This window comes from Tympanuchus pallidicinctus, unplaced genomic scaffold, assembly GCF_026119805.1.
Source record: "Tympanuchus pallidicinctus isolate F22 unplaced genomic scaffold, pur_lepc_1.0 scaffold22, whole genome shotgun sequence".
NCBI lineage: Eukaryota > Metazoa > Chordata > Aves > Galliformes > Phasianidae > Tympanuchus > Tympanuchus pallidicinctus.
This window is the reverse complement of record NW_026294739.1, coordinates 40,242,738-40,267,647: the sequence shown is the minus strand read 5'-3', so window position 1 is coordinate 40,267,647 and position 24,910 is coordinate 40,242,738. Positions and strand designations below refer to the sequence as shown.

At 50.7% G+C, this 24,910-nt stretch overlaps 3 protein-coding genes across 5 annotated transcripts; 2 read left to right on the top strand and 1 right to left on the bottom strand.

Moving 5' to 3' along the window:
* The first annotated feature begins 1,063 nt into the window (after positions 1 to 1,063).
* Positions 1,064 to 4,723, top strand: ADGRG3 (adhesion G protein-coupled receptor G3). 2 transcript variants are annotated; one of them, XM_052686198.1, is made up of 10 exons: positions 1,064 to 1,457; positions 1,558 to 1,698; positions 1,775 to 1,897; positions 1,968 to 2,007; positions 2,173 to 2,273; positions 2,716 to 2,828; positions 2,995 to 3,287; positions 3,412 to 3,505; positions 3,617 to 3,903; positions 4,125 to 4,723. In XM_052686198.1, exons 1-10 carry the CDS (start codon positions 1,350 to 1,352, stop codon positions 4,238 to 4,240), a joined length of 1,416 nt encoding a protein of 471 aa, XP_052542158.1. In that variant the 5' UTR covers positions 1,064 to 1,349; the 3' UTR covers positions 4,241 to 4,723. The 2 variants fall into 2 exon arrangements, with proteins under 2 accessions (XP_052542158.1, XP_052542157.1); XM_052686197.1 differs by having other exon boundaries at positions 3,412 to 3,903.
* A 951-nt stretch (positions 4,724 to 5,674) lies between these two features.
* On the bottom strand, positions 5,675 to 9,687 carry LOC128082173 (uromodulin-like). Of its 2 annotated transcripts, none has more exons than XM_052686058.1 (9): positions 9,597 to 9,687; positions 8,601 to 8,667; positions 8,267 to 8,434; positions 7,622 to 7,827; positions 7,095 to 7,255; positions 6,502 to 6,747; positions 6,252 to 6,411; positions 5,891 to 6,035; positions 5,675 to 5,805 (listed from the first exon to the last, which is right to left on the bottom strand). In XM_052686058.1, exons 1-9 carry the CDS (start codon positions 9,597 to 9,599, stop codon positions 5,729 to 5,731), a joined length of 1,233 nt encoding a protein of 410 aa, XP_052542018.1. In that variant the 5' UTR covers positions 9,600 to 9,687; the 3' UTR covers positions 5,675 to 5,728. The 2 variants fall into 2 exon arrangements, with proteins under 2 accessions (XP_052542018.1, XP_052542019.1); XM_052686059.1 differs by having other exon boundaries at positions 5,675 to 5,813; positions 5,892 to 6,035.
* A 1,411-nt stretch (positions 9,688 to 11,098) lies between these two features.
* Positions 11,099 to 23,846, top strand: DRC7 (dynein regulatory complex subunit 7). The gene is made up of 17 exons (XM_052686639.1): positions 11,099 to 11,442; positions 11,883 to 12,057; positions 12,526 to 12,651; positions 13,493 to 13,687; positions 13,986 to 14,132; positions 14,473 to 14,691; positions 15,335 to 15,479; positions 16,143 to 16,214; positions 16,508 to 16,636; positions 16,892 to 17,020; positions 17,786 to 18,012; positions 18,854 to 19,066; positions 19,975 to 20,085; positions 21,051 to 21,161; positions 22,141 to 22,335; positions 22,823 to 22,962; positions 23,115 to 23,846. The coding sequence occupies exons 1-17, from the start codon at positions 11,285 to 11,287 to the stop codon at positions 23,203 to 23,205; spliced, it is 2,583 nt and encodes an 860-aa protein (XP_052542599.1). The 5' UTR covers positions 11,099 to 11,284; the 3' UTR covers positions 23,206 to 23,846.
* The last annotated feature ends 1,064 nt before the right edge of the window (positions 23,847 to 24,910 follow it).

Here is a 24,910-nt window from a genome sequence, read left to right as displayed (position 1 = left end):
TGGTGAGCTGTCCTTTGGGGTCCCTCCTTTGGTCATGCCCATGGGTGGCACAGGCTTAGCTGACAGTGAAACACTCCAACGTATGCCTTGCTGTTCGTTGGCACAGTAGGGTTGGGCAGGATGGGGTGAGATGGGAAGGAAAAGCAAAAGCCTGGAGGTCGTTGGGGAGGCGAAGCAGCTCCGACCGCTAATCGTGGTTGGCATCAAGCTGAAGGCAGGAGTTTACATGGCAACCCACAGGAAGGGGGTTGCAGAAAGGAAATGAGGACACTGCGGTTGCCTCAGGAGAAGCTGTGAGCCCCTGGGGAGCCTGCAGAAGAGCAGGGCTGTGGGACGGGAGACCCTGGATGGAGCATGGAGCTCACACACCTGAGCACCGTTCTTCTGCTCCTGTTGTTCCCTGGTGAGTGCTGGCTGGGGGGGATGGGGCTGGGCGGCACTGGGACAGCCAGGAGGGGCTGGGGGATGTCCATGTGCTCGCTTCGAGATGGCACCCATCTCCCCCATCAGAGTGAGAGCTGATGCTGGGTTTTTCCCCCTGCAAGGCACCGTGCCAGGCCAGGCCAGCTGTGATGGTGAGACCCCAGCCCACTCACATCCCATCAGCTTCCATGCCACCACCGGGCTCTGACTGCTGCCTCCCACAGCGCTGTCTCGTGGAGACAAGACCAAGCAGTGCTGCAACATGGCGGTGGACCTGGAGGAACGTGGTGAGGGCCGTAGTCTGACCCTGGAGCTGCCCCACCAGTGCATGGAGCTGCGTCACTCAGGCCAGCCTGCCTGCCGCTGCCTGCGGGCACGCTGGCTCAGGTAGTGGGGCAGTGCTGCAGGGTGCTATGGGGCCATGGCAATGCCTTGGGCTGTGCACCCCATGGAGCTGTGGGGTGCTATGGGGCCATGGCAATGCCTTGGGCTGTGCCCCGTGGAACTGCAGGGTGCTATGGGGCCATGGCAATGCCTGGGCTGTGCCTCATGGAGCTGCGGGGTGCTATGGGGCCATGCAATGCCTTCATCTGTGCTCCATGGAGCTGCAGGGTGCTATGGGGCCATGCAATGCCTTGGGCTGTGCTCCATGGAGCTGCAGGGTGCTATGGGGCCATGGCAATGCCTTGGGCTGTGCCCCATGGAGCTGCGGGGTGCTACGGGGCCATGGCAATGCCTTGGGCTGTGCCCCATGGAGCTGCGGGGTGCTATGGGGCCATGGCAATGCCTTGGGCTGTGCCCAATGGAGCTGCGGGGTGCTACGGGGCCATGGCAATGCCTTCATCTGTGCCCCATGGAGCTGCAGGGTGCTATGGGGCCATGGCAATGCCTTGGGCTGTGCCCCATGGAGCTGCCCACCCTGCAGAATGGTGCAGTTTGCAGAACAGAACAGCACAGCCGGCCTGCGGGCGCTGCACCTGAATGTCAGCAGGGCCATGGCCCAAGGTCTGCTCCTCGCATTCTCCCCTGCTGAGGTGAGGGCCCCACGCGTGCTTTCATGTCCCCCACACTGGGCTTGTGGCAGCCCTGCTTGGCAGAACCCACACGGGCAGTGCTGAGCTCGTGCCTGCTCAGGGCCCCGCAGTGATCAGCTCAGCAGAGGAAGGGACAGCAGGCACCATCCGGCTCCCCAGCGGGGCGTTCCCAGCCCCGAGCAGCCAGGCAGTGCGCGTGGTGGTGACTGTGCTCAACATCCAGCAGCTCGCCATGTTCCAGGTACGAGCTCCCATTTCAGCCATTGGGACGTGGGAGACGCTTGTCGGCTCGGCTCAGCCGGCACCGCTCCGTGCAGGAGGACAAGCAGATGGGAAAGGTCCTGGACGACACCGTGGTGGGCATCGTGGTTGGGAATGGGGACGTCTCAGAGCTGCAGGACCCCGTGCAGCTCACCTTTGCCTACCAGCAGCTGCCACATGTAAGGCATGCCCTCCCCTCCTCAATGCCTCCTGGTGAGGTGCAGGTTCACACTACGTCCCTGTTTGCAGAATGTCACCCCGCTGTGTGTTTTCTGGGAGCCCAGCAAAGGTACGAGGCTCAGCAGGGCTTGGTGGGGCTGTGGGCAGGCTGCCTGCCGTGCTCCTGGCTGCCATCCTGCTATCAATAAGCATTGCAGCCCCCCAGCCTGTGCTCTGTGAGGCAGGATGCGGGTTTGGGCTGGCGCCCACCACTGTGGCCCTGTGCTGGTTGCAGGGCAGGCAGGAGGCTGGAGCAGCCACGGATGTGTCACACAGCCCAAGGACAAGGAGACAGTCTGCACTTGTGACCACCTCTCCTTCTTCACCCTCCTCCTGGTGACAGCCCCTCTCCTTACAGCTCCCACTCTTACCCCTGCTCAGGCCCTCACGTGTTACTGCTGGGTGCACAGGAACAGTTGTATTTGCTTCCAGGCGAGACCAATCCTGCCCTAACATCAACCCCAGCCCCATCTTTGTGTCCCCGAGGGCAGGAGCAGATCAGTGGAGGATGGGGAGGGTGGAAAGAGCTCTATTCTGGCAGCAGTGAGATTTGAGGTCTGTTCTCTCCCCACCCCAAGAGCAAGCACATCCCCTCAGAGCCACCACCACCACTTCTGCATTCCCTGGGGAACTTGGGGACAGACCTGCGGGTTCTGGGCTTGTAGAGGTCCCTGCAGCACTCTGCTGGGGGTATCCCCCCCTTGGCTCTGTGGCTTGGGCAGCAACAGCCAGCTTTTCCAGGCTGGTTTGGACCCATCTGACCACTCATGTTTGGCAGAACCCATCCCTGGACGGATCTACAGCACAGACGTTGGTGGCTGTGGCCAATGCTGGTTGTGGTGTGGCTGTGGCTTTCTCCATCTTCACTTTTGCCTTCTACATCTTCTTAAGGTGGGGTGTGCAAGCAGTTCCCCTGACCCTGAATGGGTTTGGGGAGGAATGTGGAGCAACCCCAGGCCTCGGGGAAGGGGTGCCCTTCTCCTCTTCCACTTGTCAGTGCCTGCTGTGACCCTCCACAGTATGTGGGTCCCTCCTCCACCCTTTCTGCTCCCTCCAGGTGCAGTTACAAACAGCTCAGGTCTGAGGACACCCTCCGCATCAACCTGGGGCTGCACATGAACCTGGTCAGCAGCCTGCTCCTGCTCAACCTGGCTTTCCTGCTCAGCAGTGGGCTCTCCAGCAGAGCACCTCCTGGGCTGTGCAGTGCCCTGGGGGGGCTCACCCACTACTGCCTGCTCTGCTGCTTCACCTGGACGGCGCTGGAGGGCTGTCACCTCTATCTCCTTTTTGTCAAGGTCCTTGGCACCTACATACACCACTACCTGCTGAAGCTGTGCATCGTTGGATGGGGTGAGCACAGGCTGCTGGGGAGTGAGGGTTACAGCCAGAGGGAACTGGGCTTTGCGGTGTTATGGGTGCCTGCAGAGACAGAGAACTCTGCTCTCCCTCATGCTGCTCTCTTTTGTTCTTCCAGGCTTCCCTGTTCTGGTGGTGGGGGTGGCAGGAGCCATTGGCAGCTATGGAAAACACAGCATTGGGACAGTGGACAACCAGACCATAATCGACCTGTGTGTGGCACACGCCTGCAGGATTTGGGCGGCCCTTTTGCCATGGGGAGGGGTTCCCATAGATGTATGGGGAGCAGAGCTACTGGAAGCATTGCAGTTGTTTCTTTCCAGGTGCTGGATCAATTCTGAGCACCTCCTCGTCCACTACATCACAAACTGCGGCTACTTCGGCCTCATCTTCCTCTTCAACACCATCATCTTCGGGGTGGTGGCCTGGAAGAACTGCCACCTGTGGAGGAGCGGGGTGATGCAGGGGCACTGCAAGGCCTGGAAGGTGGTCCTGGCAGCGATGGGTCTCTTCTGCCTGCTTGGAGCCACCTGGGCACTGTCCTTCCTCAGCTACGGCAGCTCTTCCATGCCCATGCTCGTCCTTGCTGCTATCCTCAACTCCCTCCAAGGTCAGGGCTGGCTCCCAGGGTCTGGCTGGGAAGGGGTGGGAGGTGGGAGGAAGCATGGCAGTGGTGGACAATGAATCCCAAGGCACAGTCATGCCCTTCCCTTCAGCAGGGAGAGGAGGGACCTGCCATGGAGCTCAGCCACTGATGCTGAGCCCTGGAGAGGCACTTGGAGGAGCCTCTCTCTCCCTGCTGCCGCCATGGTCTTCTTCCTTCCCCTGCAGGTGTTTTCATCTTCGTCTGGCTGGTTGTCCTCTACTACCCAAGGGCGGAGGAGACCAGCAGCTCCCTCTCCCACATCGTGAGGAACGACAGAACCATGGCTGTGTCACAGGGATAGCTGCTGGGCCTTCCCTCTCTGCCTGCCAGCTCCCAGCCCAAAGCACATGGCTTCCTGGGAGAGCAAGGCCTGCATGGGCGGCTGGGCACCCTGGCTGACCAGCGTGGCCCCTGCTCTCACCCACTCCTCATTTTACTCTTTGGGGGGTGTGATCTGCCCTAGCTGCCCTTTGGCTCCTGGGGGCCAGCTTGGTCCAAGGAGCTCCAGTCACCTCTCTCCCTTCTGCATGCCCTCGGAAGTCTCATTCCCCAGTGCCTCCTGCTGGAGCCTGCAAGCCAGCTGCATTCAGCCTACAGCGTTACCCCAGCACAAGAGAGGGAAATGGGCACTAGATCAGCCTGGAGATGCACAGCCAGCTGCACTCTGAGCTACACCATGCCCTCCACACTGTATGTGCATACACGCACATCAGCTCAGCCTCTCACAGAGAGCTGTTGTATTGGCCAATCTACGCCTGTGTTTTAGCATTAAAACTCTGCTAGCTAGCTAAGCATTATGGATTTCACTTTTGATGGTGACAAGTGAACAATATTTATAGTTTTCTCCACTTAGATGTATTGGTGAACCAAAATCTTTCTAGCAATTCACTGTCATGCAGGGAGAAGATATCTGTGTGGACACATGCATGCACACACACTTGTACATACAGAGCAGTCCTTTCACTGCTTATGCTATGCCATCTGTGGTTTCATGCTGTGTAATCAATGAATACACAGATGTTGTAATTAAGAAATATACAGGAAAGGTAGGCTAAACAGGTTATCACACTAAATAAGAAGGAATGGAAAGCTTACCTTTGTCCTTGGGCTCACTAAGAAGACTCCAAGAGGAGTGATCTCCACAAGAGATCCTTCCCCACTGGCAGTCAGCTCTTAAATGGGGTCTAGGAGAGGTGGAGCCAGGTTCCACCCCTTCCAGTAGCACAGAATTGCCTTCACCTGTGCTCTCGGGGCTGACTCAGTGCTCACTTCACGTGGTCAATCAGAGGCTCAGGCTGTGATTCAGCAATTCCCATGCAAAGCCCACATCTGGTGGGCACAGAGCTCCATCTCCCCACCTCCTTCCAAAACCAACCACCTGCCCAGCGTAAGAAGGACAAGAAGGACTTCAGGCTGCTCTGTTTGCTCTCTGGAAGCTCTATGCCAAGCCTGCAGGCAGGCCCTGCTACAGCTGGGTTGCTGGGTCTTGCAGAGCCCAGCAGCTGAGCCCTGTCCCATGAGAGGGTACTGGACCCCATGAGGCATCCCACCTCACCACCCCAGAGCAGCCCTTTCTGCTCAGCCCTCCTCAGTACTTGTTTCACCATGGGCCAGAAGAGCATGGGAACGTTCAAAAGATGCCCAGTGAACAGAAACACTCTGATGTGACTCATCCTTTGAGCAACATTTGAATTTCCTTCCTCTAAACCTCTGTAAAGACACAGAGAAGAGCCTCTCTGCCACTGCCACATTTATTTGAAACTGGCTATTTTCTACACCGTACGTCTTCTCACACTGACAGCTGCAGCAGCCACAGTGAGCACACCAAGAACACACAGCAGGATGAAGATCCCAGGGAGCCACAGGCTGGGTCCAACAAAGAGAAGAAAGGTTGGTTACTGGTCTGGGTCCCCCAAGCTGGCCCCAATGCTCCCCGGAGTGGCACACGTACCCTTCAGCTCCTTTTGGTCAGCCCTGGGATGATGGCTCTCCGCACTCAGGGAAGGAGCAGCCAGCAGGTGGATGGGTCCATAGGAGACAATTTTATTGTAGTCATCTGCCAGCGCCCGCTTGCTCCTCCAGAGAGTGGGACATTGCTGTTAACAGAATAAAAGGAAGGGAAGAGAGCAGGGAAGAAGCTCTCCTGTGGGGTCAGTGCCTGCCAGGGGGACAGGTTACCCTGGTGTTCTGCCCCAGCAGAGGCACAGCTGTGGTGCAGCCTAGGAGAATGGCTAGCCCCAGAACATGGGACAGGAGGTGGTTAACAAAGGAACTTTAACCTGCTTGTCCCCAAGTCACTCATAAGCACTCACCTTGGCACAGGGCTCAGGGCCGTCAGGGAGACACAGCCGGACACGGCAGTGCAGGAACACCTTGGGGTACCCGACAAACTGAAACATCTGGAAGCTGAACTTGGCTGTGGTGCTCTCTCCAATGGCATTCAAGTATGTCACTGTCTCATCATGGGGACACCTGGGGCGAAATAGCACAGTCAGCAGGCAAAAAAAAAAGAAGGATACCCCAGTTTGGGACAGCCACAGCAAGGAGACCAGAAATGCTCACCCCTGCTCAATGAGCTCATGTCGGACATCCTGGTAGGGGTCTGAGCTCGGTGTGGCCCAGCAGTCCTCCACACTCAGCAGGAAGTACCGGAGCTGGTGCTGCCCTTCTATCTTCAGCATGGCATACAGCGTGTCAGTGATGGGCACGGCCGCAGTCGGCAGCCGGTAGGGCTCCAGGTAGGATGGGGTCTTGTACAGCCTCATGCTGACGTTGAAGTGCCCTTCTCTGACCATGAACTGCACCAGCCTGTGAGGAGAGAAGAGAGCTCGTGAACTGCCACGTCAGGTCAGCAGGGCTGGCACAGGCTCTTCGTGTTTGCTGACCCCAGATCCCATATGGAGTTGGCCCAACTAGACATGGAGGTAGGAGAAAGGCAGATTACACGTGCCCCTAGCCAAGGCCCAAACCTTATTCTGAAAAACTACCACGGGACCCTCTTGGGGAAGAGAAAGAGAAGCACTGTGATATGATACTGCTCTCAGAGCTCTTTGGTGGCTCCCCAGGGCCTTTACAGATCATCTCATCAAAGGCATCTATTTTTCCACAAGCTTGAATACACCATCTCAGCAGCAAGGTGAAGAGAGACCACTCACTTGTCGACAGGGATGAGGGCAAATGGCACCTTCACCACCTGCTCATAGGCATAGACGCAGGAAAAATGCACCTCCAGCTGAAAGTTCCTGGAGATCACACCCCTGTGTGCTTCCCTCGCTGTCTCAATGATGTTGGAGTATGACACATGGGAGCTGTTTTGCTGGAATGACAAAGAAACCATACCTAAGCTCATGTACAGAGTACAGCACAGTCTAATGAATTGACGTACTGACTATAGGCAGGTCTGCAGAGCTCAGAGGATCCTGCCAGAAAGCTGAAGGCTCTTATCCTAAAGAGCACACGGAGACTTCCATGCTCCGCTGCACAAGATAAGATGTGCTGCCAGCAGTGGTTTGGTGGAGGCAGAAGAGCTTTCTAACAGCCCCCAGGGAAGCCTCTCAAGGGGAAAGAGAGCTTCACAGTGCCAGATAAAAAAGGAAAAGACTCCAGGGCTGTCCCCATTCACCATATTTCTTCTCTCTTGGCTTCAGAGCTATTCAGCACAGGCTCCGTGCTGGATCCTCACCTGAATTATTGATCCACAGGCAGTGTGGTTTTCACCTGTGAGAGTGGCTGCAAAAAACAGCTCACCCTCCTCTTCCCTTTCTGAAACCTTGCACGCCTGGTTCTTCAAGTGGACAAGTTCCCGGGGGATTTTCAGCAGTTCAAACACCTCCTTCCTCACCATCATCTTCATGTGCTCTTCCTCACAGGCCAACTTCAGGACCACATCTGGGGGAAAAAGCCATCTGCAATAGCAATAAGGAAGATGCCTGAAGGAGCCCTAAGTCAGCTATGGGATGACACAGTCCTATCGAGCCCAACAGACCCTCATCCCAACCTCATGGAAGGCTGCTGGTAGGGGTCTTCAGAGACACGGGGGAAAGCAAAAGACAAACCTTTGGAAATGAGCTGAATTTACTGAGGATCTGACATTTACTGCTAATTGCCTAAGCCTGCACAAGTCTGCAACTGCTGCTACTTTGAATGGACACAGTCATCAAGCTAAGACATCACAGGCAGATGTCACAGGTCTGGCTCCCTCTGGGGGAGGACTGTCTTTAGAATTCTGCAGTCCGCCAAGGGAACCAGGCAGGAACACCACCCTGCCCATCACCTTTCCCTTTGGTGCCTGTGGGCAAACTGAGCTTGCCAGCACCCCAGGCTGTACCTTGGCAGAACGCCCCTGTGAAGCCAGGTTTGCAGCTGCAGATGGGTCTGTCCTCTATCACCTGGCAGCCCCCATGGTGCTGGCATGGGTTGGGCATGCAGGCGTCTGAGCTCCTCTTGGCACGCAGGGCAAACCTTCCTGTAGAGCTGTGAGGGCTTGCCAGCTCACCTGCAGGGAAGGCAATGCAAGCAAGCTGAAATGCAGCAGGAACATCTAACCTTCGAGAGAATGAGAGCAAGCTCACCCCACTGCTCACAAGGGCTGAAGAGGCTCTGACCTCTTCTTTCCATCTCCCCATCTATAACTGCACAGGGCAGCTTACAAGGAGACTCACTCTTGTTGCCTTCGCAGCCAGCCAGGCGCAGGGCAGAGAACAGCAGCAAATATGTCACAGTCCCTTCCTGTAAGAACAATCAGGCTCTGGGTAATGCAGGTTTTCAGCAGGTCCTCATTGCAGAGGTGTTGGCAATCACTCAGAGCCAGCCCTCAAACATGGGTACAATAATTTCTATATTGTATTTCCTCCAAAAACTGTAGGTTCAATGGTATGAAGTAATTTCCTATCCCAAAGGGCCAAAACAGCAATCCTCTCAGCCCAGGCTCCCATAAGTGAAAAGGAATTTCCCTCTAACCTTTCCAATCATAGTTCTAATGTGAAGATTTGGGTCTTATGAGGCTGTGCTTGCCTTTCCAGTAACCCACATCCACAACAGGAGAGACAATGGGATTAAAAGAAAAGAATCAAACCTTGAACATAACTAAAATTTATGTCATGAAGACACAGATAAAGTCAACCTCCGAGCCTGGGTCAGATAACATGTTTCCTTAGAGAAATTAATGACGTGGTGCAGGATAAGCCCAGGACCCTTATCAGAACTGTGGATATGAGTCACCTGGGGCTGCTGGCTGCATATGTCCCCACAGCAGGGCAGTGCCAAAGACAAAAGCTTTGGACTGCCACACTCTGGTCTAGCAGCAAATTGTTTATTCCCTCATCCCTACCCTGAGCATCTGCAACCAGAAATCTCGGCAAGGAGGACGCAAAGCCCTGGGGATGTAGAGCCCCATCTGCAAAGCCCCAAAGCACAGTCCTCTAGCTTCAGTGGAAACCTGGCTCCTGCTGCTGCCAGAACTATGCTGACAGCAAGTGCAGGGCTGTTCCCAACTTGGCACAACTGCCTTGGGCAGCTCTGCAAACCTTCTCTCAGATGTGCCACCCATGGCTGCAGCAGCCTCAACAAAAAGCTCCTAGCTGCTCTCATCGTGCCCACCAGCCCAAGGACTGCATACATCCTCAACACAAAGCTTCCACCTCTCTTATCCTACTCACCATTGCCAGACCAATCCACACTTGCCCACCCGCAGCCAGCTGGGTCCTTCTCGTGCTCCCAGCTGCCTGCCTTATATCACCTCCCAGCAGCCCATTGCTCCCCCACGCAAACACGCTGCCTCTGCGATTGCACAAGAGCCAGCAGCAGACGGGGAGCAAACAGCTCTCCGAAAATGCGTCCTCCAGCATGGCCCTTCTGATTAGCTCAGGGCTGGTGAACGCTGACCCAAATCACAGCCCTGATGGGACTCCAACCAGGAGCAGCGTCTGCAATATCCCTCTGTCTGCACCATCCCCTGCTTCTCGGGGTTTTAGGCATCCACCTGCTGTTGTGGCACCTGCTTCGCCTCAGCAGGAACAGCAGATACCATAGTGGTACATGCAGAGGCCAACAACCGTGCACTCTGTACACATGGTTTCCTTTCCACACATGAACACACATGATTTCCCAAGCTTTTAGTGACTTCTGAAATCTCAGATCTGGTGAGAGATGCTATGACAGACACGGGGATAAGGGCTTGGTCCTGCCACACGTTGTGAAACAATTATGACAGTGATCACTCACAGTGATGCTACTTGATACGCTGTGTAAACTGCTTGTTACAGAAAGCGCAGAATGATTTAAAACATCTGACTGCAGTTTGCCTGCATGCCCAGCACTGCTCATGGCACACCTCACTGCCCCTGTGTGCCCCCTGTGAGCAGGGCAGGCTTGTCCTTACACAGAGAAAACACAGAAATGAAGCAGTGCTTAGCAGCTGCTTAGTTTTTCTGTCTGAAGAACCACCACTTAAAAAAAACAAGCCTCCTGTCACACTCAAAAGCAGTGGAACCCATGAGTTTAGGGGCAGTCCTGCAGCCTGGAGTGGGCAGAGGAGGCCCAGGCCCAGACCCAGACCCAGGCCCAGACCCAGGCCCAGACCCACAGCTCCCAGCCCATTTGCTCTGGGGCTGCTGAGGCACCTGCCGCAGCCAGGCTGTGTATGGAGGTGCTGAAGTGAGTAGTGAGCAAAACTGGGGCAGCCGAGGGGGCTGTGGAACCCCGGGGGGCAGCTCAGGGCCTACCGCCTCCATAGGGCGGGGGAGGCCCAGGGCTGGGCCGCGGGGGAGGCCGCAGGCCGCGCCAAGGCTGCTGGGTGCGTGGACGTTGCCATGGTGACCAGGCCCGGCGGCGAGGCTTTGGCAGACGACAGAGGTGCGGGGCTGGAGGGGCTGTGGGGCTGAAGGGACCAGAGGGATCCTTGCAGGATGGCAGAGGCTGGGTGCGGTGCTGGGCCCTGGAATTCCCCCACTTCGTGCCCCCAGCCACAAGGTCCGACGTGCCCCATGTGCTCTGCAGAGGGTCAGCCTGACCGCAGGGAGGGAAAAGGACGGCCCCCAGCCTCCCTGAAACCTAAATAGGCGATAGGCGCAGCGCTGCGGCCTTGAGGCTGTTCTGCTGCTGAGGCAGCTACAAACAACCCTCTCACCAGCAGCTCTGGCTGGGTTCCCCGGGGAGCCACAACAAGGCCTGAGGCTGTGGCGTGGCACCCACCAAACAAATCCCCATCCCACCGGCTGCCCCGTGCCCTGTGTTCCACCTGCCCAGCCTGAATTCGAGTTCAGTGCTTGTACACGAGAGTCACAGAAATGGGAACCATTGCACCCGGAGTTTTGGTGTTCCTATACACCTGGTCCCATCTGGTTGCATGTATTTGTGTAGAGGAAGCGAAATGGAGGTCCTAGAGGAGAAAGAAGAAGAAGAGCAAAAGGAAGAAGAGCTGAAGGCTTTGGAGGTCGGCAGTGAGCTTCAGGACACGGACACAAAGCTGTCTGTGGAACAAGTCAGCTTTGCAAGTGATGTACCGTAAGTTGCACATGTGTGTCAGTCACTGGGATGAGCAGAGACAGTCCTGTGGGGGGTCCATGGGGAAGCTGCATGCTTGTAGCTGGTGCTGAGGCTTGTTTGTGCCAGGCAGGGTGGGGGGAGCAAATTTAGTTGAGCCTGGTGAGCTGTCCATGTCTGTGAGTAAGACAAGATAAATCACTTCATTTTCCATCCATTCAATACTGTATCAAAACACTGTATAAAGATCCCCCAGTCCTCTCGGTCTTCGTTAGCTTGCCATCACTCCAGAGAAGCTTGACTATGTCAAAATCATGCCTACTTTAAACGATCTCTTCTTGGATATAGCCCCATTTTTTTTCCAGCAGGGAGCCCTTCCTGTATTTCGATAGCAGATCATCCTGTCTAAATCGCTCCCCACTTTATTACCTATATTTCTCTGCCTCCTTCTGCCTCTCAAGTGATTTTGACTGGAACAGCATCGACACGTCCCAGTTACCAGACTCATACAAGGTGAATTCCCCAAGGGAAAAGAAGCTGCTGCGCATTGCTCACCATTACCACCAGCAGTTTGCTCACCTCTGCCCTGAACGCAAGCCGCTCTTCCTGCACCCTGTCAACGAATGTGGCGTGGAGGTAAAGGAGGTGTGGAGATGGGCCCAAGCTGCACAGTTTTTGTCCAGTCATGGGCCTGTTGCTGCCCTGAGTGTGTGGAATTGCTCCTTTAGATCAGCTTCCTTCAACATTTATTATATAAATGTCATACCAGACAAGTAAATAAGTCTATCTTCTATGCCAGAGGATATAGAAGCCAGAAAGTGCAGTAGCTATTTGTCTCACATGAAAGCTAAGAGATCTGTCTCACATCTGCAGTGTGGCTGAGATTAGCTTCTAACTAACGGAAGTGTCTACTGGCACAAAGCATCTTAACTCCATGCATTTCCAATTCTGAGTGGTGATGAGGTGTACCATCGGTATGTTGGTATGCTCCAGGGAAGTCCTGAGTGTAAGCTGCAACAACCAGGAGTAGTCTGAGGATTGCTTTGGACAAGAAACTGCACCAGTAATCTGTTGGCTAATCAAAGTCCTCTTGGTGCCTTACAGAAGTTTGTGAGCACAACAGTGAGGCCAACCTTGCTGCCTTACACAGAGCTGTACCGCTGGGATGGCTGTGCCAGCTTTGTCTCTGATTATCTCACTATGGAGCCCCTCAAGTGCCCTCTCACACCGGTAAGAAAGGGCTGCAGTCCCTTCAGAAACAGCCCCACGATGGAGGTGAAAGAAGTATGCTATGTGGAAACCTGAGGGGCTGGGATTTACAAAGTCCTTTTGTCCCTCCAGCGCCTCACAATTACTTGGGCAATCCCCCTAGAGTAGCAAGAAGAGATGATGCCAATGTCCTGGGGGTGGTATGAACCAGCAAAAGCAAAGGGACTAATTAGTCTTTGTTAGCAAGGACTGCTGATATCCTTCAGTGTGCTCCAAACAACCTACATGAGGTCCATGCTGGTCAGGTGTGTCCCAAGAGTCTCAGGGTCTCAAGAGACACTTTGGTGTCAAGAATGTGTGTTGATTTAGTGGACAAAGACTGATCAAACCCAAGGTTCAGTCTGATATCTGGGCATTGATGGTGTAAGTAGAATATCTCTATATTTACTTTGTGTGTTGTTCCCTTTGCCTGGGGAGTGAGGACCAAAAGGAAGCATGTTCCCTTTGTGCTATAATTTAGGTTATGGGTCTTTGCTTTGAAATGCTGCAGGCAGACCAGCTGGAAATGGAGATAAGCCCCATTTTGGTGTTGTGGTTAGCATTAGATTCTCAGCAGCCTGGCAAATTTGTCCTGCCCATCTCTCCCTATGGTTAAATATGCACAAGATTTAGGGTCAGAATTTCTCCACATTACTTTGGAAGGAACTTTCAGCGTCTGTGGTTTATGTATGAGTTTCATTTGAACAGACTCCCTATGGATGCAGTGCCCAGGGATATGAGCAGTGCCCTCTCTCTCTCGTTCCCGGGGCTTGTTTCAGCTTCAGAAGACAAATGCTGTGAACAGATATCTCTTTCTTTCAAGCCCTCTTCACTCTATTCCCCAACTACCATCCTGAAGTACCAGAGAGGGAACTGCTTTGACTTCAGTGTGCTGCTGTGCTCCATGCTGATTGGAGCTGGGTACGATGCCTACTGTGTGAATGGGTATGCCACCCACAACATATGCAGCTTGGATGAGACTCTGGAGGAATGCCCACTGCTCAGGAAGCCACAGGAGGTGAGGAGACCTGCGGCGAGCAGGCAGGGGGGAGCCTGAGTGTCTGGTTCTGATAAGAAAACCATGACATTAGTGAGAAAGACAAAGCACACTGGAGGCCAGTGAAGCTGGCATCTCTGGTGTGTCCACTGTGTGATAAGAATGAGTGTGATGGCAGGCTGTGGGGCGCCCAGCCCCATTGCCTGCTTGCTTTCTAATCATGCTACTCATGTAAAGAGGGCGACAGCTTGCCTGTGCTTTCTCCCTTTTCTTGATTCCTGCTGGGTTTAACAGCAATTTCTTGGTTTTGTGGAGGCAGGTCCCAAAAGAAGAAGTGAAGAAGTCTAACAAATATAGAGTTAAGTCCCCCCCAGACATGTGCAGCCAGTTTGAGCTTCAGCAGGAGGCCAAGAAGAAAGCAGAAACAGAAGCTACTGAGAAAAAGGAAAGAGAAGAGAGGGGCATGGTGAGTTAGCAAGGTCTACCCTACTCTCAAACTCCATTAGCAAGAGTGAGACATGGGTAAGAGTTGAGACGTGGGTAATAGCTGACCAAAGAAAGGAGCTCATGACCCTCCATGCAGTACAGTACAACTCAGATTCTGGCCATGAGCACATAGTTTCTGGAAACACGGTATGTGCTAGCAGAGGAATAAACACTGAGCGTGTACTGCATCACTATTCTGAAGAGAATTAAGGGTTTGGAGGTCTTCAGAGTTGGGCAGGGGAAAGAATAAGATTGCTGGTTGGTTGGACTAAAGTGGCAATAAAGTAGCAATAATTATTGCTCTATCTTCTGGACTACAGGAAGCAGAAGAGCCCACACGTGACCGTTTGTGTGGCTTACGGGTGCACGCGTGGGTTTTGGTTCTGTCTGGCAAGAGAGAGGTTCCCGAAACTTTCTTCATTGATCCCTTCACGGGGAACAGCCATAGCACCATGGATGAGCAGTTCCTTGGGATTGAGAGTGTCTGGAACCACAAGAACTACTGGGTGAACATGCAGGACTGCCGGAACGGCTGCAAGGTAGTGAGCTCTTAAACACCCCTGCACCTGAAAGGGACAGTCAGGCTGAGCCCTGAGGGAGTCCGAAATCAGTGGTGATCCATGTTTCTAGTCACTATTCCCCTGCACTGGCTCTGGGCACGTAATTCTGATTGCTTAGACATCAGACCTGGCACCTGGAGCTAGTTCCTGCCATCCCACTCTCTGAGCTAGCAAATATGGATCATACCTACTGACCCTACACAACACTGGAATATCAGCTTTGAAGGCTGGCTGGACAACCATTCTCCCAAAAAGAACTTTTAGGGTAAAATCTGTTAAGTACAGCTCAGGGTAGGAAAGATCTTGATCTGGCTCTTCTCACACCCTAGCTACTGCCCAGCTGATAAGCTGGAAGGAGAGGGGCTAAATCAGAATCACTTTAGGCCCATCTGCCATGACCCTGGGACCATGCATGAGTCAAGGAAGGAAGCAGAAGTATTTCCCTGGCAGTGGTACCATGAGGAAAAGGACCAGTAGTCTTCCAGGCAAAGAGCCAGTCTTTGGCATCCCAACAGTGAGCCACTGAGATCCAGGGTGTCCAGAGTCTGCAGGTGTGCAGAAGCAGTGCTGAGTTTAGTGTCAGGCCCTTGAGGCTGCTCTGTATTTCTTCTGTTTGGCTTAGGATCTTGTCTTTGATTTGAGTGACGCTGTCCACTGGGAAATCATGCTTTCAGAGACTGACAAGCCTCTTCAGCTGCTCCTGGGTGCTAAGAAGGAAAATGAGCTGTTTGATAGGAACATGGATGACATGGTGAGTGACCTGAATGGTTAGCACTCAGCCTTCCAGTGCACTGACCTTTGGGACAAAGGAATTTCAGAAAAATAAAATTAGAACAAAAATTTTGTGAACATCCTCTCTCTGCTGGTCAGCAGACAGCTCTTACAAGTTGCCAACCAAATGTAGAAATAAAGTGTGTATAAATGTTATGTTGTCTTGCTGGCAGAACAAAATATGATAAAGCAGGCATTACGCCAGCACAGCACCACGGAGAAACACTGATAACAACACATTCCCCCCTCATATCTAATCTTCCCAGTTTTTGTTCATCACCAGGGATCAAAACTTCTTCCACGGTCTGTATAAAATAAGCTGGTCATTAGTTTGAATGTCAAAAGTCACATTCATAACCTGTCCAGCATAAGTGTTAGCCACATTTCCTTAGGCTTGGAAGAAGATGTGCTAGCAAGAATGCAGGGATGCAATAAAGTTCACCTTCTCTGAAAAACTGCAGCATGCTGCTTGCTCCTGCCCTCTGGCTGTGAGTGATTGTTACAGCACATAACTCTGCCACTGCTGCACAGGACAAAATGTGGCCTCGTGTGAGTTGCTCGCTGATTGCTGCAGTGCATTCTCCAGAAGCAGAAGGCCTGGCACTGTCAGAGCAATAACCAAAAATGGAAATTTTTGTTTCAACAGGAGGAGGAGGAAGAGGAGGAGGAGGAGGAGATAAGTTTTGCCATGCCACCGTCATGGGTAGCTCCAATTCAGATATCTCCCAAAGGTGCACGCTCTTTGCCTTTCGCTTGCCTTCCAGCTAATCTTTCAGTAGATCTGGAAGAATTCTGCCTTCAGGATGTTTGAGGTACAGCAGCAAAGTGCAGTAGATCAAGGCATGCACTTGCTATTGGTTTGAATGCACCTTCCATGCACTGTCTCACTGTGGATGGGTGGTCCCCATAGACACACACACCTTTCCTGCTAACTGAATGATTTTGCCTGGGATGGACTTTCTGTTACCACTATGCATATGGGGCTGCCTGCCATTCTTTCTGACACCTCCCTTGCCTACTGCAGAGTTTGAGACTCGCTGTTCCCAGGGGAGGAAGGTGATCCTCTACAAGAAGGCAAAGCTGGAGAAATGGCCACCATACTCCAATGGAAATGGGCTGGTGAAACGGCTCACCATCTACGCAGACTCAAACTGTAAGAGGATGGAATTTATCTCTCCTTCTCCCCCTGAGCTGCTGACTTTAGTTTCTGTTGACAAAGAGGAATAAGTCTTTATGGTATAAGTCATCACAGTAGATTAGAATTCATCTATTAGGATTAATCTATAAAGTGCCCCAGTGCACAGAGCCAATTCTAGTGACTGTGTGGGCTGCTTGCACAGATATCAGATGAATCCTACCACTTCCAACTGGGTGACGTGAGGCTGTGAAATTGCATGTCTCCTGCCAGATACCAAAGCAGTAGAAGTGAAAGAGTGGTTCAAAAACCGTGAAGACATGTTGGATGTGAGAGAAGTGAATAAACAAACACAGTTGACCACAGAGTACTTCAGCCCAGGACACCTCTTCGGTCTCAAAGGTATTCTAGTTCATCTGGGCAACCAAGACATTATGGGAATCTGTTCTAGTAGTTGCAAAAGCCTGAAGCTACGGGTCTGCAAGCATCTAGGATGAATTGCGTAGATTAATAATATAGTCTCTGAAAGTAGAGAATTGGGTTGGTTGTGCTTACAGTCCTGGGCAACACTTTCCCACCAACAGAAGGTGACATCTGTATCATATATAGTGATATATACTTTTACCAGTAAGGTTGAAAACTGTCTCCTTGGGATTATATTCAGTCTTTCAGTGTTATGCAGCTGTAGAAGACAGAGTCCTGCTATTAGTCCAGATGTGCTACTGAAGCAGTATTTCTCCCTAAGAGATTGCCCAGTTTCTGGTGTGGAAAGAGCAGAGTCCAGGCTCTACTCCCCACTACCTTGCTGTGTGAGGAAGGCAGCGGCCCTGAGAAGCTGTTCTGCCATCCTCAGGCCATGGTATACTGGTAATCAGCAGTAAGGATACAACATTCCCTTCCCACACTCTTTGGTGCATTTGATTTGTTCACTGCTCAAGAAAATGAGACTTCCTCTGGATGTGCCTGTATTCCTCTGGATGTGCCTGTATTCCTCTGGGTGTGCCTGTATTCCTCTGGATGTGCCTGTATTCCTCTGGGTGTGCCTGTATTCCTCTGGATGTGCCTGTATTCCTCTGGGTGTGCCTGTATTCCTCTGGTGTGCCTGTACTTCACCAGTATTGTGATGACTAGTTGTGAAAACGTAAGCAATCTCTTTTGTGTCCTTAGTGCACACCTATAAGTCAATGAGCCCACAGACTGAACGTGTGATGGAGTTCTACACTGAGACACGAGTCGATGGCCTCCAGAAACTTGCTGAAAATGACAACGAGATGAAAGAGTACTTTGTGGGGCGAGATGACTTCAAGTACTTCCAGTACACAGAGTTTCGCTCTAAAAGAAAGAAAGTAACTTTGGTTGGCACCAGAACTGATATTAACTCCCGGCCTATAGTGGTACGGCCAAGACAGGAACAGAAAAATATCTGTCACAGTGATATTTATACATTGCAAAACATGCTGCCTGAGGCCTTAGGTTCATTCTTAGTGGACACAACCAAGGCAAAACTCCAGATGAAGCATACAAGTCTTGTTCAGCTGCTGTGTCTTTCAATTGCTTGCTTGACACAGCCACAGTGTATGCATTTGTCCCAAAACACATGGAGAACTTGAGTGAAACCAGGAAATTATGACCTGGAAAATGTGTGTCAGAGGAAAGAAAAATAGCTTAACGATGATTTTGGAAGGAAATTTTCTCAAGACTCCACAGTGTTTTGTTCTGAGCCCAAACGAATGTTTTGTGATGCTGACAAAGTGTCCCATAGTGCTGTTACAAACAGGTACCTCTGTCCAGTCAGGTCTGATGGGGAGAACAGATGAGAGGAAGTCTGACATCTGCTGGTATGGCTCAGACACTTCATCTGCCAAGGCTTTGCCTTGGGTCAACACCAAACATGCTTTTTTTCCCCCTTCTTTTTGTTGGGGAATCTGGGGTGTTTTGTTGTGCTCAGAATACCTTGCTTCCCACAGTTCCATCAGACTGAGATGCATCCCAAGCTAACTTTGAGCTTGAAGAGCATGCTCAGCTCCACAAACAGGAGTCTGTATTGCTTTAAGCAGCTTTGTGTTTTGTTTTTTTTTCAGGGACCAACCATGGGCCAAGGCTTTAGGAGTAGCTGTCACATCTAAATTGAGCAAAAAGGCCCAGTTTTTGTCTTGAGCTTTGTTTGAACTCTTCACAAACGTTGCCATTTTTCTCTGTGCTCTAACTTGCTTCCATCTCTTTCTCTTCACTTAGCAAATCAAGGAGTGTTTCCACAGAAACCTACAAAAGCCTGCTGATGAAGATGTGGCAGAACGTGTCTTCCTGATGGAAGAGGAGATGATCCAACTGACATACCACCTCAAGGACAAGTACATCACAGCCTCAAAGAAGGACTTCTTCAAACCAGAGGAGAGCTATAGGAAGCAAAGTGAAATCATGACCCCAGAAATGTGCATCACATACCAGGTATGGAGAAAATCTACCTGGATTGAGGAGCTGTTCTGGGCCACGGGGACGCAAAGGGTAGGTGCAGTGTCAGTGGAAGCGTGGCATGGCATGGCATATTTGTGCTCAGCCTCTCCCCCATCTGCTCATCAGGTAGTGTATGTGGCCACTGAGATCTTGCAAGATGCTGATTCAGCAGCTGCTTGTCTCAATCCTGCAGATCCATGACAGGGAAGTTGAAATCTCCTTTGCTGTTCTCTCTTAGAGAGACCGCAGCAGAAAAGCAGGAGCAGATTTGAACTCAATTTCTACCACAGATCACAAAGCTCGGGTCACTCTGTTGTTTAAATCATCCCCAGCTTACTCTGCAAATTCAGACAAGATACCAAGGCTTTATTTATTGCTGATAGATGGACAGATAGATAGCTTTAAATAAAAGATACCCCAGAAAAGGTACTGTCATTACGCCAAATTCTCTCATTCATGGAGAGGTCACTCTATTAACATCTCTGATGTGAGTCTGTAGTCAGAGGAAGAACTCTGCCTGCATCATCTGCACAATTATGGATAGGAAATCAGATTACCAAAATAGATATGCTATTAATATATGTTTTTTAACTTATATTTCTGGGGAGATGCAAATGCTGGAGCGCTGTCATTTCATCTGTAACCCTGTAAAAACAGTCTCAGCCAAATAATAGGAGCATCATCAAAGAGGTGTAGGACATGCAATCTGGCTGGCATTACTGCTGGGCTCAAAGTCTAGGTGAACTCTAGTTCAACTACTGACAATGGGTTGGATGTTTTTGTGGTGTAAAGCAGAGTCCTTATATTGACTTAGCAGAATGGTGCCAGTTTATGTTTGCAAAGTACTTGGTCCCAGGTACCCAGACAACAATACTGCCTTTCACTAGCTTATCTGCTTCCAGGCAGGGTCCTCTGAGCAGCACACAAAGCTGGTTCACCTGTACAAACTGTTGCGAGAGCTAACAGAGGAAGAGAAGCAGCTGAAGCAACAAGTCTGGAGAACTCAAGCAGAGGTAGGAGGGAGCCATCCTCACTGCTGTCAGCACGGTCAGGAGTGGAAGCTGGTTTCATTGCACAGGTTGCCAAAGCCTCATTCAGCTTAGGCTGCGATAAAAATAAAACTCTGGTGGTGTGAAGCTGGTCTGCATGCTGAATGACCGAGTTTGCAACCCGTCCCTTGTTCAGTACAGATCTTGTGTAACATATGGAGAGTCACACGCTTCCCAAGTCTTGCTCTGTTTGTTCTCAGGGATGGAAATGGTTTCAGAGAGAAATAACAGCGTGTGAACTGGGGCATCCAGGAGTAGATCTGTTTGTTGGCTTGCCTGCGAAGGAAACCAAAAAGAAAGGATGTTGTGTGTAATGTAATCTAATTGCAAGGCATTTCCAGGAAACCGTAACAGTAATATCAAAGTGATTTTTTTTGTAGGAACAACTGTAGGGAAATAGTTCACAAAATACACTGCTTGTACTGCTGATCATACTGTGACTGGTGGAACAAATTCATGTTCTTACAAGTGGTGACTTCACGATAAATTCAGTCATTCTAGCAAGTGGAGACAGAGCCATTGGTTCTGATTGGTTTTTAAATGGTTTTTCTGTGAAAGGAAAACCCCTGGAGAGGAATGCACAACAACAGCATGCAGAATATTAATAATAGCAAAGAAAAAGCTTGCAATATTTTTCAGAGTTGTGAAGAGCGTACTGTGACCTCATGAATTACCCCACCAGATTTCTCAGTCTTGAGGTATTCACAGGCCAAATCTTCCTGTTGCTTGTGCCGTGTGTCCCGTGCACTGCTGTGACAAAGGAAAAAGCCAAAGCTGTTTCTGCAGTTTCAGATGAACCCTTTCGTAAAGGTCTGGGATATATTTAACCCTGTGCTGCACTGTGGCACACAGCATCTGCTCTGTGAGCGTGTGGAAACGCTGCCACTCGGTGGGAAAGCTGAGGTGTCTCTCTTCTCATTGCTTGCAAGGTGCTGACAATTCTGGAGACCCGTGGGAATGAAGAAGCAGACATCAAATTGTCAGCTTCAATATATGACACAGAGAGAAATGCAAGGAAAAGACAGGAGTACGAAGCCATGGTAGGTGGGCTTTACTAATCCCAGTATTAATTACATGCACACTGATTAAATCCAGAGCAAGCATCTTCTGTCTGACATATTAGCTCTGAAGATCTTTTAGTGTTATTAAAAGATACAGAGCCAAATCCCAGCAAGATGAAAATAGGACATGGCCACGTTATGACCTTCTGGCTCTCTGGCCACATCAGAGTGAAAAAGTTGTTTTATTTTATTTAGGTAACAATTTAATAACTAATCTTTGTTAATTATTTTAATGATAATAGGGATTGGGGGGGGGGAGTGTGATAACAGACTCGAAGCTGCATCTTTATTGCCCTTTCTCTTTTCATCAGGTGTAGGTGCACATCTTTGCACATTTCATCCCTCTATGAATCAGTTGGGTTTTTTGTTTTCATTATTTGCAAAGGCAATTTTGTTTCAGGGTCTCTCAGGGAATTATTACCTTACAAACATTGTGAGCAAATAAAAAAAAACTTGAAGAATAATGACTTCCAGCTTTTTAAAACCTCTGCTATGTTTCTTGTGAATGATGTTGAGACTGAACTTTCCTGGTTGGAGAGGTTATAAGAGGTGATACTGGCTTTTATATGCCAGACATCTGGCATGAAGCACAGAGGCAAAGGTCCAAGAATCAGCTATTTGCCAGCCTACAAATTAATAGCACTTAAAATATCCCATCCAAATACAAATGCCTTTTTTGGAGCCCTTCTTGCACATTTTATGTAAGATAAATCTCTGCAGTCAAGGAAATTAGGAAAGATATTAAAAAGGGTGATAAAAAATAAATGACAGAATGAAAAACACATTAGCACTGTGCATCTAATGAAAAGCTACAGATTTGGTCAAACTATAGCAAAAGGAAACATCATTTCCACCACTGGGTTGCAGGAGTTTAGGCCTTTGCTTTTATTTTGCCTTATTTAGGGTGTTTGGGAAACAAGCAGATGGACTGTGACTCTTTCTGTCCTTCCCCCTTCAGGTGAAGGCAAAGAAGGATGAGTTCCCAGGACAAAAGGAGCAGGATCTGGATTACCTGGCACCTTTTCTTATCCAAATTGGCAGCCCAGAGAAAATAACCAAAAAGCAGGCCCTCCGCCTCCGGGACGACTGCCTGAGTGATTTTAAGAATCGTCTGGTTTCTAAGGCCAACATCATCCAAGCTCATTTTGAAAAGGTATTCCCAGCCTTGCTCTGTGATGTGCATGTCACTGGAGTGGGTTTTTTGCACTGGCAGGGGGGCAATACACATCTCATTGTGACAGCAGGCAGGAAACAAAACTCCTTTACCTGTAAGGGAGCCCTGGACACACCTGTGTCACTTTGTCATTAACATGTGAGATCAAAGAACGGAGTAGCTCCAGAGTCAAATTTAGTCCTTGTTTCAAGCAGAGCTGATTTGGTTCTCCAGTGCTTCTTAACTATGGTGAAGCAACACGTTCTGGTCTTGCAGCCTCTCACTGGTCCGTGTGTTTTGATTCCCTCGTTTTCTTCTTCTTGTGAGACCTCATCTCAGACTCACTGCCTCTCATGAAAATAAAACAGCCCTTATTTGTGGTTTCCTTCATCTTGGCTCCCTGAACCCTGAGTTGCACTTCTGTGCATCTGCACTCCTCACTCTCCTTCCCATTAGCCTGCCTTCTTGCCACCCTCTCTCTCAACAGGAGGTAGAAGAGCTGCAGAAGAAGAACCAGCAGTTTCAGGAAAGTCAGAATCAGCTCAGCGAGAAGGAGGAGGCTGACTTCCTTGCTGATTACTCTGAAACCATGTTCCGTATCCACATTCTGGCACTAAGACTCAACAGGTACTGGGAATGATTGCTAGAAAAATGTTCAGAGGAACAAGGAGGTCTACCAGTCAGCGTTCCTAGTGACTGAGCAGTGAAGCTGTTCTGTGAGACATTCTACTCCATGTCCTGCTGCAGCTTCCCTCTGACAGTTCCCCTTCTTGTTCTAGGGAAAAGCAGACAGCACCACAGAAGTACCTTGCTCTTGAGGAGAAACTGTGCAAAGACCCTCGCCTAGCAGAGCACCTCGGTCATGCCTGATGGCTGCTTTTTCCTTCAGATCAGACACGGGAAATTAGTGCTGAAGTCTGTTAAAAGCAGCCTTAAAAACGGTGGAAAGGCTTTCCTACTTGCCTGCAAGAAATCTTGCATTCTCATCAGGTTCTGCTAAAAGTCTTTGTGCACCTGTGTCTGGAGCTCCAGGGGATTTTAATGAACCTGTACCATCTACTATTTTAGACAATCCACTGTCTTGCTAATAATCATTCCCTGATACCAAAAAATAGAAGCCAGTTAGTGTGTTGCCACACAAGTCCCCGAACCTGCTAGGAATCAATTCCTGATGCCCTGGACGAGGCACAGCAGACACATCTGGTGGTTCTGCCCACAGCTCCCAACGACTGCTGTCTTCAAGGAACAATCTGTAATGATCATCTTCAACAAAGGCTACGCTTACCAGAGACAGAGGAAGGTAGAAATGTTTGGGTTTTGTTTTCCTGGTGATAGAATAAGGCGCATTACACATGAGATACAGCATGAGTCAGAGCAGATGAGACTTTCTTTATGCTCGCTGCCTATTTTAAGTGATACTTTATTCAGTTTTTATAGAGAACCCCAATGACTGCCTTTTTTATTGCAACAGAATCATTTTCTCTTGCACTGTTCTCATTGTAGAAAGCCACATAGCAGAAGAAACTCATTATGCTTAATCCAAATATCACAGGTCATTAAAATCTACCACCTTGCCCTTGCACAGGGTGGCATCCAATTAGGTGTTGATGGAAGGATGATGCACTCCTTTTGTGTGCAGTGTCTGCATCTCCCGGGGAGGTGGCTGACACCACAGCAATTCTCTGGGTGTGACTGAGCCTCCCAGCCCCTGGGTTTTGCAGCTCTGAGGGCTTTTGTGACAGCACCTGGCATCCTCAGGTGCCTGACAAGAGCAGCTCAGGGCTGTGTCCCTACATCAGTGCTTTGCTGGCGTGGTGACCTAACACAGCTAGGTGACATAGAGAGAAAGCTCTTACCACAGAATCATAGAACAGCCTGGGTTGAAAAGGGCCACAATGCTCATCTGGTTCCAACCCCCTGCTGTGTGCAGGTCGCCAACCAGCAGCCCAGGCTGCCCAGAGCCACATCCAGCCTGGCCTTGAATGCCTGCAGGGATGGGGCATCCACAGCCTCCTTGGGCAGCCTGTGCCAGTGCCTCACCACCCCGTGTGAAAAACTTCCTCCTCCTCTGTGACAGATAAATATGGTTACCTGGGTAAGAACACAGCACTGAAGTAATTAAAGGAATATAACGAGTGAGCCAAAGCAATTCCTGAACCACAAAGAGTGAACTCCTGGAGAACGACGGACCCCAGAGAACCGAGGAGGAAAGAAATGCTGAGGGCTCAGGAAGCAGGAGAGGAGCAAGCCAGCCTGCGAGGATTAAATCAGCATTAACTCAATAACAGATGCCAGAACAAATTAACTTAGAAATCCTGTTACGGGCAGCCGCTGGGGACACAGCTGCCTGCCAAGAACCAGCCAATGCACACTGCAGAGAGCAGCACTGCACCACCCAGCTGCGGGTCCATTCCCACCGGACGGGAACCCGAGCGCAGCCACGTCACCCTTCTCAGCACCCACAAACCTACAAAAAAAAATACAAATTAAAAATAAAAAACCCCGCAACAACGACAAGAAAACCCCGCAGCGACCCTAACTCCGCCCCTCTGTATTGGCTGGGCCGGAAAAGCTC